Source organism: Colobus angolensis, unplaced genomic scaffold (assembly GCF_000951035.1).
Source record: "Colobus angolensis palliatus isolate OR3802 unplaced genomic scaffold, Cang.pa_1.0 Scaffold428, whole genome shotgun sequence".
NCBI classification, from domain to species: domain Eukaryota; kingdom Metazoa; phylum Chordata; class Mammalia; order Primates; family Cercopithecidae; genus Colobus; species Colobus angolensis.
The window spans coordinates 1,331,168-1,344,214 of record NW_012117688.1 but is presented as its reverse complement, the minus strand read 5'-3'; the positions used below and the strand labels follow the sequence as shown (position 1 = coordinate 1,344,214).

Below are 13,047 nucleotides of genomic sequence, written 5' to 3'. Positions count from 1 at the left end.
AAAAAAAAAATACAAAAAAATTATACAATGAACTGGACAGTCCTCCATAATAAATATTATTCGGCTCAATATGTCAATAGCATCAAGACTAAGAAACCCTAATCTAGACCACCATAAGCCATTACAACTTTATTGTAGAAATGTTTGAGTTTTGCACCTTTGTGTTTCACACAGTCTAGTTATCACTTGCTATGAAAACATCTTGCCTGAAAGTTTACTCTAGAATTCCCCATAGGAGACGTTTTCCAAATTGAAAAAGGGGAAATTGTAACATATATATCTTCGTCTTTTACATCTATATGGTGCTAACAGATACAAACTGCTGTTAGATTAACATGTCAAAATTAATCACAGAACAAATTTTTAAAGTTTAGAGCTATATATATATACACACACACATTTTTTTTTCGAGACAGGGTCTTGTTCCCAGGCTGGAGGACAGTGGTGCAATATGGCTAACTGTAGCTTCAGCCTCCTGGGCTCAAGGGATCTTCCCACTTAAGCCTCTCTAGCAGCTACAACTAAAGGTGTGTACCACCCGCCCAGCTAATTAAAAAAAAAAATGGTAGAGATGGCATCTCACTATATTGCCCAGGCTGGTCTCAAACTCCTAGGCTCAAGTGATCCTCCCACCTCAGCCTCCCAAAGCACTAGGATTACAGGCGTAAGCCACTGTGCCTGTCCTAGAGCTAACATTAAGAGTCTCAGAGACTCTTTTAAAAGTGAGAAGTTTATCTAATGCAAATATTTAACAGATTATAACTTTATATTCCAATCTAATGTTCACCAGTAAATTATTGCCCAAAATGCTCTGGCTAAGCAATGAGAAGTCAACCTGGGTGCCCTTTAGTAGTTACTGAAATTTAAGGACACCATCCTGGGAAACACACCCCACTGAAAGTGTTGCTTCAACTATCTTTTACTATCTACTGCTGCCTGATGTGCTTTCACTGCAATACTAAGGGCATTTGTGGTTTAGTATACTGGTTGCAAGACAAATGAGACAAGGCAAGACTTAGGCTTCAAGCTGTGGAAAAGTCTATTGATCTTGGCCAGGCGCATTGGCCCACCCCTGTAATCCCAGCACTTTGGGAAGCCGAGGCAGGAGGATCACGAGGTCAGGAGATCGAGACCATCCTGGCTCTCGATGAAACCGTCTCTATTAAAAATACAAAAATTGCCGGGCGCGGTGGCTCAAGCCTGTAATCCCAGCACTTTGGGAGGCCGAGACGGGCGGATCACGAGGTCAGGAGATCGAGACCATCCTGGCTAACATGGTGAAACCCCGTCTCTACTAAAAAATACAAAAAACTAGCCGGGCAAGGTGGCAGGCGCCTGTAGTCCCAGCTACTCGGAGGCTGAGGCAGGAGAATGGCATAAACCCGGGAGGCGGAGCTTGCAGTGAGCTGAGATCCGGCCACTGCACTCCAGCCCGGGCGACAGAGCGAGACTCCGTCTCAAAAATAAATAAATAAATAAATAAATAAATAAATAAATAAAAATAAAAATAAAAAAATAAAAATACAAAAATTATCCCAGCACTTGGGGAGGCCGAGGAAGGAGGATCATGAGGTCAGGAGATCGAGACCATCCTGGCTCTTGATGAAACCGTCTCTATTAAAAATACAAAAATTATCCCAGCACTTTGGGAGGCCGAGGCGGGCATATCACGAGGTCAGGAAATCGAGACCATCCTGGCTAACACGATGAAACCCCCTCTCTACTAAAAATACAAAAAATTATCCGGGCGTAGTGGTGGGCGCCTGTAGTCCCAGCTACTCGGGAGGCTAAGGCAGGAGAATGGCGTGAACCCGGGAGGCCGAGCTTGCAGTGAGCCGAGACTGCGCCACTGCACTCCAGCCTGGGTGACGAGCAAGACTCCATCTGGAAAAAAAAAAACACACACACACACACAAAAACTAGCTGGGCGTCGTGCCATGTGCCTGTAATCCCAGCTACTCGGGAGGCTGAAGCAGGAGAATCGCTTGAACCAGGGAGTGGGAGGTTGCTCTAAGCCGAGATCGCACCTCTGCACTCTAGCCTAGCAACAGAGCGAGACTCTGTGTCAAAAAAAAAAAAAGTCTATTGATCTTATTTTTATTATTTAATATTTCAGGTTATAATAAGGAACAGAGAATAACACAATGAATACCCAGTTTCTTCTCAAACAGCTTAAGAAATAAAGCATTACCAATATGATAGAAGCCTCTGTAGAACTCTCAAGATCCCATTCTCTTCCCTCCCCAGAGGTAACCACTCTCCTGAATTAGGTGTTTATCACTCCCCTGCTTGTTTTTATTTTCATACTACATGTGTAATCTGTAAGCAATATATGGTTTTGCTATACTTGTTTTAAAACTTATACAAATGGTATCAAACATATCTTCCCCCTGAGAAACCCAAAAACGTATCTTCTACAACTTCCTATTTGTTATTAATAATTTCCTGCACTTAATAACTACAGGAATCAAGAGACGAAGCAAAAGTAATTGCTGAATTAGTCAGTTTTTCTCTCTTTAAAGAGGAACTCATCTGTGATTGGGTTGAATTTGTCCCCAAATGCACCTGCCTACAGTGCTGTGCCCGTTTCTACTACATGCCAAAGAAACTGGTAACTGATATTCACACTCGTACAGCCAAAGACAGGAGAGTTCACTAATACCCACAAGCCCAAAGTCCAGTTCTACCATATGAAATCCAGTGGTGTAAGAAGTTTTCCTCAGGCTTCTATGAAAGGGTGGTAACTGAATACAGGCAGTGAATTCACTGCAACTATTTTTACACAGAATTCACTATGCTCACCTCGTTTGCTTTCCAAGGAATATTAACAGCAGTAATAGAAACCAGATTTGACCAGTCTATTTTCAGATATAAAACATCACAAGTTTGCTAAACCAGATCACCGAAAACATAAAAGCCCTTATTTATAAGTGAGTGAAAGAAAATAATGGCTACATATTTTTATCCCTTCTATTTCAGAAGGTAAGTAGAGGAGTGAAAGAGATAAGAGTAAAAACATCAGCTGAGTTTTAATAGCTCTTCTAAGGATTCAAACATGCTGGTCTCAGAATGGTACATTAGAGTCAGATTTAAACCAGGATGCTCCCCTAAGGGAGACAGCTGACATGATTACTGCTCTCTTCACAGATACACAGTCAAGCCTGCTGACATTTTTTACCAGGCTAGTTCAGCAGCTGTTACAGAGAAAGCAGATATCTAGTGCTCAGAAGATTCATGGAGGGATGGATTGTAAATGCAGGGTGAGAGTACCTCAAAGTACACTGCTGATTAGGCCTAACGAATGGCTTGCTCAGGAAAAAAGGTGAACACTAAACACATTACCAAGGACAGAAAAAAATAGGTTTGTGTAGTATTAAGATTAATCTACAGATCAAGTCTAGAAAATTTTTTATCTTTTTTGTGTGTGTGTGTGTGTGACGGAGTTTTGCTCTTGTTGTCCAGGTTGGAGTGCAATGGCGTGAATCAGCTCACTGCAACCTCCGCCTCCCAGGTTCAAGCAATTCTCCTGCCTCAGCCTCCCAAATAGCTGTGATTACAGGCACGTGCCACCATGCCTGGCTAATTTTGTATTTTTAGTAGAGACAAGGTTTCTCCATTTTGGTCAGGCTGGTCTCAAACTCCTGACCTCAGGTGATCCACCCACCTCACAGGCGTGAGCCGCCATGCGAAAAGTCTTTTATCTTTAAGAATAAAAGATGTGGCCGGGTGTGGCGGCTCACGCCTGAAATCCCAGCATTTTGGGAGACTGAGGCGTGTGGATCACCTGAGGTCAGGAGTTCGAGACCAGCCTGGCTAACAGGAGAAACCCCATCTCTACTAAAAATACAAAATTAGCCAGGCATGGTGGCACATGCCTGTAATCCCAGCTACTCAGGAAGCTGAGGTAGGGGAATTGCTTTAACCCAGGAAGCAGAGGTTGCAGTGAGCTGAGATGGTGCCATTGCACTCCAGCCTGGACAACAAGAGCAAAACTCCATTTCAAAAAAAAAAAGATGTAAGTTGTTCTTACTTTGCCCCATATCCTTGTAGCAAGGACTCTGTTACCATGCTGCTTTCCACTTCTATCCTCAAAGTAGAGTCCCTGAGTACAATAAGGCCCAAGAAAGAACAAAAGAAGTAGAGAAGAAGCAAAGTGAGATGCCAGGTCTAGGAGTGTGTTTCTAACAGGTTTTAATGGTGCTGGAGGCTATTATCCTTAGCAAATTAACACAGGAACAGAAAACCAAATACCACGTGTTCTCACTCATAAGTGGGAGCTAAATGATGAGAACACATGAACACAAAGAAGGAAACAACAGACACTGCCGTCTACTTAAGTGGGGAGGGAGGGAGGAGGGAGAGAAGCAGAAAAGATAAGTATTGGGTACGGGGCTTAATATTTGGGTGATAAAATAACATGTACAATAAGCCCCATGACATGTGTTTACCTATGTAGAAACCTTCACATGTACCCCCAAACCTAAAAGTTTTTTTTTAAGTTTTAAGAATCAATCAAAATATCATGTTTTAATGTGCTTATCACCTAATTAGTTAACACACTGATCAATAATCCTATATAAAATCTATATAAAATTAAAGCCAAAAGGCTTTGGAATCATAAGAGTAACTGGCCAGAGAGAGATTTTAAAAAATTCAGGCAAGTTGTTTTTGTCATGAGTGATAGCTAGAAAAAAAGGCTAAGGTAGCATCACAATAAAGCTGTCATGGAGATTTCAGATTCGAGTTGTAAGGGAGTCTAGATAATTATAAATGGACCGGCACTAAGGGGCATGATGTAGCAATGACCAATAAATGCACTGCAAAGGGAATTCAACAACATGTTGGGAAAGAGAGCAAATGAAAATTCCGTGCAATGCAGACTGGCTCTGAAATGGTGCTTACTAATCACCAAGTCAGACTCATCCCCAAATTCACACAGGTCAGGACTGTATTTACACTCCTTACCACTTTTCCTTACCTAAGTATATCACTGACAGTAATTTCAGGGATGAATTTTTGAAGATACTTCACTGTTGCACCAAGAAAACACGCTTTATACATTTCAGTAACTCCATAGGAAAAATTCTGGGATGCCAGTTTAATCAAGCCACTGAAAACAGAGAAAAACAAATCTTTATGAGAGAAAGGAAATCTTTATTACTGTAAAATACCTCTACAATTATTAGATTCTTTTTTTTATGTCATCACAAAAATCTAGGCAAAGTCAGAAAAACTACAGATTAAAAGAAAATCAAGGCCAGGAGTGGTGGCTCACACCTGTAATCCCGACACTTTGGGAGGTAAAGGCAGGCAGATCACTTGAGGTCATGAGTTCGAAACCAGCCTGGCCAACACGGCAAAACCCTGTCTCTACCAAAAATACAAAAATTAGCCAGGCATGGTGGTGCATGCCTGTAATCCCAGCTAATCAAGAGGCTGAGGCAGGAGAATTGTTTGCATCCGGGAGGAAGAGGTTGCAGTGAGCTGAGGTCATGCCACTGCACTCCAGCCTGGGCAACACAGAGAGACCCTCTCTCAATCAATCAATCAATCAATGAAAATCAACTTTTGGCCAATATAAGAAGCAAATCTCATCAACTCAGGAGGTAAACAGAGCTGGGCATGGTGGTGTGCGCCTGTAGTTCCAGCTACTAGGGAGGCTGAAGTGGGAGGCTTGTTAAAGTCCAGGAGTTTGAGGCTGCAGTAACCAATGATTGTGCCACTGCACTTCAGCCTGGGCAACAGTGAGACTCTGACTCAAAAAAAAAAAAAAAAAAACAGAGGTAAACACCTTCTAAACTCAAATTCCCAAGGAGTGCTGGTTTCAAACCAGAACTCATCAAGGCTCTCGAATGCAAATATTACATGCCTTCAACACACCTAAAAGGTAGTGTATGAAAGAAATGGGACATCTACCCTAGTTTTCCTTAGTCAGCCAGAGATAAAATACTTCAGTTGTTGAGGCAGGGTGTGGTGGTTCATGTCTCTAATCCCAGCACTTTGGGAGGCCACGGCAAGTGGATTGCTTGAACCCAGGAGTTCAAGACCAGCCTGTGTAACATGGAGAACCCTGTCTCTACAGAAAACACAAAATTATCTGGGCCTGGTAGCATCTGCCTGCGGTTCCAGCTACTTGGATGGTGAAGTGGGAGAACTGATCAATCCCAGGAGGTTGAGGCTGCAGCGAGTGACAAAGTAAGACCCTGTCTCAAAATTACAAAACAAACAAAAAAACCTTTAGTAGTGATTTTCAAGTGACACTCTGCAAAGCCTAGACGCATATATGTATATATTTTTACAAGTACACGTGCCAGGAAGCTCCATCCTAAACTTTCTGTTTCAGAATCCATGGAGGGTGAAACTCAAGTATAGCTTTAAATCTAGTGATTTAAACATGAAAATCTAGTAATTTTCATGTGAAACCCTTTAGAGAGAAACATTGCTAAAAGGACCAAACAAAATACCTAATTCAAACAAAACACCTAATTCAGTTATTTCTTATAATAGTAAAGAATCTGTATCTTAGGTCAACACAATTGTATTGTTAGTTTCCTACACAAGGAAATTACTTTGGTCATCAGTAATTTCTCCAGTGGCTTACAAAATGATGGAGACTGGCTCAAAATGATTTTATTAAAATAGCCGTCTACTGATTTTGAGAGAATCTATTTTCCACCCCCAAATAAAACTGGAAAGTTAGCAATACAAGATTTAGATTGCCAGATATATGAATGACTCTTGGCCTTATCTTCTTTTCATTTTTTTTTATTATTATTATTTATTTATTTATTTATTGAGACTGAGCCTTGCTCTGTCGCCCAGCCTGGAGTGCAGTGGCAGCGATCTCAGCTTACTGCAAGCTCCGCCCCCCGGTTCACGCCATTCTCCTGTCTCAGCTTCCCAAGAAGCTGGGACTACAGGTGCCCGCCACCACGCCTGGCTAATTTTTTGTATTTTTAGTAGAGACAGGGTTTCACCATGTTAACCAGGATGGTCTCGGTCTCCTGACCTTGTGATCTGCCTGCCTTGGCCTCCCAAAGTGCTGGGATTACAGGTGTGAGCCACCATGCCTGGCCAGTCTTATCTTCTTTTTAACCAAGACATTACCCTGGCTCATCAGAATTTTCTTGAAGTAGTAGTTAAAATGTTATGCTTATTCCACAAAGCTCTTTTTTTTTTTGGTGACTCTATCCACTCTAAAGCTTTTAATTTGAATTAATACAAAATTCAATATACCAATCACAAATATGGGGATTTACCCAATAAGTAGAATATCAAGAAAGATAAAACTTCCCACATTGAAAATATAAGCACATAAAATCATTTTTAAAAATAAATAACGTTACCTATTAATAATTATATCCATAACATCTGTGGCACTGAAGTCAAAGGGTCTGTAACCCTCTCGTTTAAAGGCAAGAACTGCATTAGGACCTAGCCAAATACTGCCATCCATCCTTGGTGTGAAGTGAACTCCTAGGAAAGGAAACCGGCTATCTGGAACCTATAAATTTAACATAGTAAATAACAGCCTCATTTCACATTCCATGTTATCAGAGATGCAAATATTTAATTGGTAACATAAAACACTTTCTTCCCATGCATTTAATTTGTATTGTGAGCTGTACTCAGATATACTTTTCCATTAACATGCTTCTGCTTAGAAATGCACACAAGAAATCCTGATGCTGGAAAGGCGTGGTGGCTCACACCTGTAATCCCAACACTTTGGGAGGCCGAGGCAGGAGAATCACTTGAGATCTGGAGTTCAAAACCAACCTGGCCAACATTGTAAAACCCTGTCTCTACTAAAAATACAAAAACTAGCCTGGCATGGTGATGTGCACCTGTGATCCCAGCTACTTGGGAGGCTGAGGCATGAGAATTGCTTAAATCCAGGAGGTGGAGGTTGCAATGAGCCAAGATCACGCCACTGCACTCCAGCCTGGGCGACACAGTGAGACTCTGTCTCAAAAAAAAAAAAAAAAAGAAAAGAAACTCTGACGTTATTAACACTAATACATTGTTCCATCTATACATCTTTCTGGGTAAAGGGGAAAAAAAAGATGAACTGTCCTACTTCAGGTATTCTCTGTCTTTCACAAGGGATGTCTATGACTAGAAAGTAAAATCAGAGCTGCCAGAAAAAAAATACACATTCATAGCACAGGCTTCTGCAAAGTACAAATACATGAGATTGAAGCAGATGAAATTCATGTTTTGGCAAGGTCAAAAATAGCAAATAGCCGAATACTGACTATTTCATCTGGTTCAACCTAATATATTTTAAGAGATTCATTCATTTCCAGGGTAGTTCCAGACAGAAAAATGAACTCTTCATTTAAATACCTCTGTCTTCTACTCCCCGAAACTACAGAGTGGCCACATCCCTTTTCCTATAGATAGTGAACTGTGGAAAAGGGTTGGGTATCAGGGACTTCCATAAGGGAAAGTTTTCCCTTTCCTTCCACCAGAGAGAAGGAAGAATTCAGTTCCTTCCTGATAGCACTTCCCACAGTGCACTCATGCTTTCTGGAGACATGTAACTGCAGGCAATCAATCACAATTTAATAACCATGATACCAGGATAAAGATTTAGGGATTTAACCGCAAGAGAAACTGATGAAATGCTTACATAAACGGTCCTTCAAAATCGCTCTTATTTCTGACCCAAGTGAAAGTTGTTTTCATCTCCTTTATGACCACCACCTGCTTGAAAAAAATTAGAAGTAGGAAGCATCATTACCTACCGGATAAATATTTCCTTTAACAAGATAACATTTTTCTGGCTTCAAGAGCAGGTAATCTCCCCGGAATGGTACAATTCGAGGATCAGGAGTGCAGCCACTCAACTCTGAAATACGGTCCGAGTAAAGTCCTGCACATGTCACAACATACTGACATCGAATTTCCTCTCCCTAGTGCAAAATAAAAGAATAGTTATTTGTATAGAGTGGAGGAGAATAGGTCAAGAGAGGAAAAACAGGTGATAGAAAACAAGGTACAGAAATAGAATTTTTTCTAAAAGAGGATATTCAATACAGGTATCAGCAAAATACGTTCTTTAGCATTAAGGTGGCAGCTAGAAACTGAGGACAGTGGCATGCAAGAGGATGTCACCTTAAATTTTGTACTTTAAAGATAATAATGGTCAACCCAGCAAGGATACGTAGTACGGTATACTACATACATGCACACAAATACATACAAATCTGTTTATTAGGACCTAGCGGGGAGCTTCTTAACTATTTGTTGCATGAAGAAGCAAATGTCATTTAGCTAGCCTCCACCAATTTTTTTTTTGCTCCCCCACCCACCCCACAGCTTTTAATTTGGATTAATTAAAAATTCAATATACCAATCACAAATATGAGGATTTACCCAATTAGTAGAATATCAAGAAAGACACAACTTCCTACATTAAAAATGTAAGCATATAAAATCATTTTAAAAAATAAAGTTGTTACCTATTGATAATTATATCCATAACATCTCTGGCACTGAAGTCAAAGGGCCTGTAACCCTCTCATTTAAAGGCAACCTCTGTATAGCAACCAGGTTCTCCTGTATCTGAGCAATGACTGTGTTACTCTTCGGTCGCCTCACACTCAATAATCCTGCCCAGTTGCAACTGTAACCTACCCACCAAGCAATTTCTCCTTCCTAATCAATATCTACTTTGCAAACTGAGGACACTTTAGAAATCTCATTCATTCAATGCACATTTACTGAGAGCACACACTACACTCAAGGTTTGCTTTAGTGCCTAGGAGACTGCTAATGTTAGGCTGTTATGATTTCCTATAAATTTTATTTTGTGATTATCATCTGCTCATTTTTAACTTTACTCACCAAGTTTAGCCAATTTGCCACCCTATTTCCTAAATGACTTCATTTATCCCGCATTCACCACCACACTCAAATTCTCATCTCTTTACTTCTGACAGAGTAAACACCTAGCAATTCTGTTCTTATTCTTAGATCTTCTTCCCAGATGACCTATTTTTGAAGCCTCAGAATTCTCACCTGTCTCAACATTTTCTTTCTTTCCAGGCCTTACTGTTTAGCCTTAATCTATTGAGCTAAATTTTCACCTCTGTATATATCCTATTTTTGCCCTTGCTAGAAAGTTAAGCCACTTTTCAGGAGTTATACATGTCATCGATTTTTAGAAAACTTAGATGAAACTTCTCCATAATGAATTCAAATTAGCTAGACTAAGCCATGATTGTTTTGAGACCTGTGAAGTCAAAAGGGCTGTCAAGGTCTTGCTCTGTCACCCAGGCTGGCGTGCGATGGTGCAGTCCTGGCTCACTACAGCCTCAGCCTCCTGGGTTCAAGTGATTCTCTTGCCTAAGCAAACAGCTGGGACTACAGGCATGAGCCACCGCACCCAGCCAAAAATACCTTTTTCTAAATAGGTTAATACCTTTCCTGTTCATCTAGAGTTATATTCTAGAAATATGAGAGGTATTTTTGCAACATAAATCATCAGCTCCTACATAAAAGATTGGCAGTTCTTTTGTTCTTGGAACAAAAAAATGCAGATGAGTCTTATGATAGATGTAAAGATAGTAACAGAATTTATAAAATGGTACCAGCATGCAATAACCTAATAATTCTCTTTAAAAACTCAAGCAACAGTTCCCAAGAAAATTATCAAAAACTATCACAGATTTCTGAAATCATTTTATGCTATATGTTAAACACTAATTAAGTTCAGTAACATATTAATTTTACTTCCACATTAAAATTTAGGTAACCATCAAATGATACATCTGTTCAACATAAATTTCTTTTAGGCTGGGCACAGTGGCTCACGCCTGTAGTCCCAACACTTTGGGAGGCCAAAGTGGGAGGATCACTTGAGCCCAGGAGTTCAAGACCAGCCTGGTCGCTAATTAAAAAAAAAAGAAATTAAAAAGAAGAAATAAACCATGCATGTCTATTGTTCTTTCATAAGTGAAGCAGATTTCTCTCCACTCCCCCAATATCCAATGTATAAATCTTTAATTAGCAAATCCTACCTGCAAAAATTTATTTTTAAAATCCCTGGCCAGGCGCAGTGGCTCACACCTGTAATCCCAGCACTCTGGGAGGCTGAGGTGGGTGAATCACTTGGGGCCAGGAGTTCAAGACCAGCCTGGTCAACATGGTGAAACCCTGTCTCTACTAAAAACACAAAAATTAACCAGACATGGTGAGACACACCTGTAATCCCAGCTACTCATGTGGCTGAGGCACAACAATCACTTGAATCTGGGAGGCGGAGGTTACAGTGAGCCAAGATCATGCCTCTGCACTCCAGCCTGGGCAACAGAGCGAGATTGTCTCAAAAAGACAAACTTTCTTTTAACTTTTCATAAAACTATTTCAACCTGGTAAGTGGATCCCTCAATTTTAATTTGAACCCCAAAATTATACTTACTGAAAATGCCAAAATAAAGAGCAGCAACTCTGGGTGAAATATATATCCACTGGTATGCCATAGGCCCCTGTATATATTCTATCATATGATGCTATACTCTAGTGAAAATGTCCCTTAGATGAGGGCAGGCACAAAAACAGATTTTCAATTCTTCTTTGAATGGAAAGCCTGCCACTTGGGTCACATGACCCAGCAACTCTGATGGTAATCGAAATGTCTGCAGCAGATAGTCACACTTTATAGAGCCTTTGGAAGGCACCTGTAGGCAAATCGCAGCACAGAACTTCACGGTTTTTGGAGGAAAGTTATACCATCCTCTGCACATAACTAACCTCCTTTTGAGAAAGTGCTTCTGGCTTTGACTGAACACTTGACCACAGGTCACTAAGTTACCATATGAACTACCCATTATTAACTGGGTGTTGTTGTCTGACTCATCAAGTCACAAAATTGGATGTATATAGCAGCATTCCATCATCAAGAAAAATTGTAAGATAGGGTTGTACAGGTCCTGCTGGCACACATAAGTTGCAGAGGCAAGTGGTTCAAATGACCATGGCCCCTATGCCTGCTAAATTGCCTCCTTCCTATCAACCTACCTCTATAGCCCCACGGGGAGTTCTCTATGACCAGCTGACCAAAGAAGAAAAAATACAGGCCAGGGTTAGAAATGGTTCTGCACAATATGCTGGTACCACACACAACTGAACAGCCATAGCACCAGAGCCCCACTCATGAGTGGCCCTGAAGGACTGTGGTGAAGAAAATATTCTCAGTGGGCAGATCTCTGAACACCACACCTAGTTGTTCATCTTATTTTAGAGGGACAGATGGCCAAAGGTATGGATCTACACTGTTACATGTGCAACAACTAATGGTTTGGCTAGATGGACAGGGAAAGGACCTGTGGAGAAAGGTATATGAATGGACCACTTCAAAACAGTTTCAGAGAGTAAAGATATTCAAGTTCCATATGAATGCTCACTGAAGAGAATCTTGGACAAGGACAATTTTAATAATCAGTAGAAAAAAATGACCTGCTCTGTGGATGTTAGTTAGCCTCTTTCTCCAGGCACCCGTCTCATGAACTACATGATTAGGTGTAAAGATAGTCTCCATAAATGGTGCTGGGAAAACTGGATAGCCCCATGCAAAAGAATGAAATTGGACTCCTATTTTACACCAATCACAAAAATTAACTTGAACTGGATTAAATATTTAGATTAAAAGATTAAAGATTGGCCGGGCGCGGTGGCTCAAGCCTGTAATCCCAGCACTTTGGGAGGCCGAGACGGGCGGATCATGAGGTCAGGAGATTGAGACCATCCTGACTATCACGGTGAAACCCCGTCTCTACTAAAAATACAAAAACTAGCCGGGCGAGGTGGCGGGCGCCTGTAGTCCCAGCTACTCGGGAGGCTGAGGCAGGAGAATGGCGTAAACCCGGGAGGCGGAGCTTGCAGTGAGCTGAGATCCGGCCACTGCACTCCAGTCTGGGAAAAAAAAAAAAAAAAAAGATTAAAGATTTTAGATTAAAAACTAAGACTCCTGGAAGAAAACATAGGGAAGACATTGGTCTTAGGAATGAATTTTTTTTTATAAGGCACCAAAAGCACAGA

At 40.9% G+C, this 13,047-nt stretch overlaps 1 protein-coding gene across 1 annotated transcript in view; it reads right to left on the bottom strand.

Annotated features, from left to right (window-relative positions):
• The window catches only part of L2HGDH (L-2-hydroxyglutarate dehydrogenase), a 66,305-nt gene that overhangs the window by 13,627 nt on the left and 39,631 nt on the right, over positions 1–13,047 (bottom strand). Inside the window, exons 7-9 of the mRNA XM_011956896.1 lie at positions 8,751–8,918; positions 7,347–7,504; positions 4,979–5,110 (exon numbers count right to left, since the gene is read on the bottom strand). Coding sequence (XP_011812286.1) covers positions 4,979–5,110; positions 7,347–7,504; positions 8,751–8,918 — 458 coding nt within the window. The remainder of the gene's footprint in view (positions 1–4,978; positions 5,111–7,346; positions 7,505–8,750; positions 8,919–13,047) is intronic.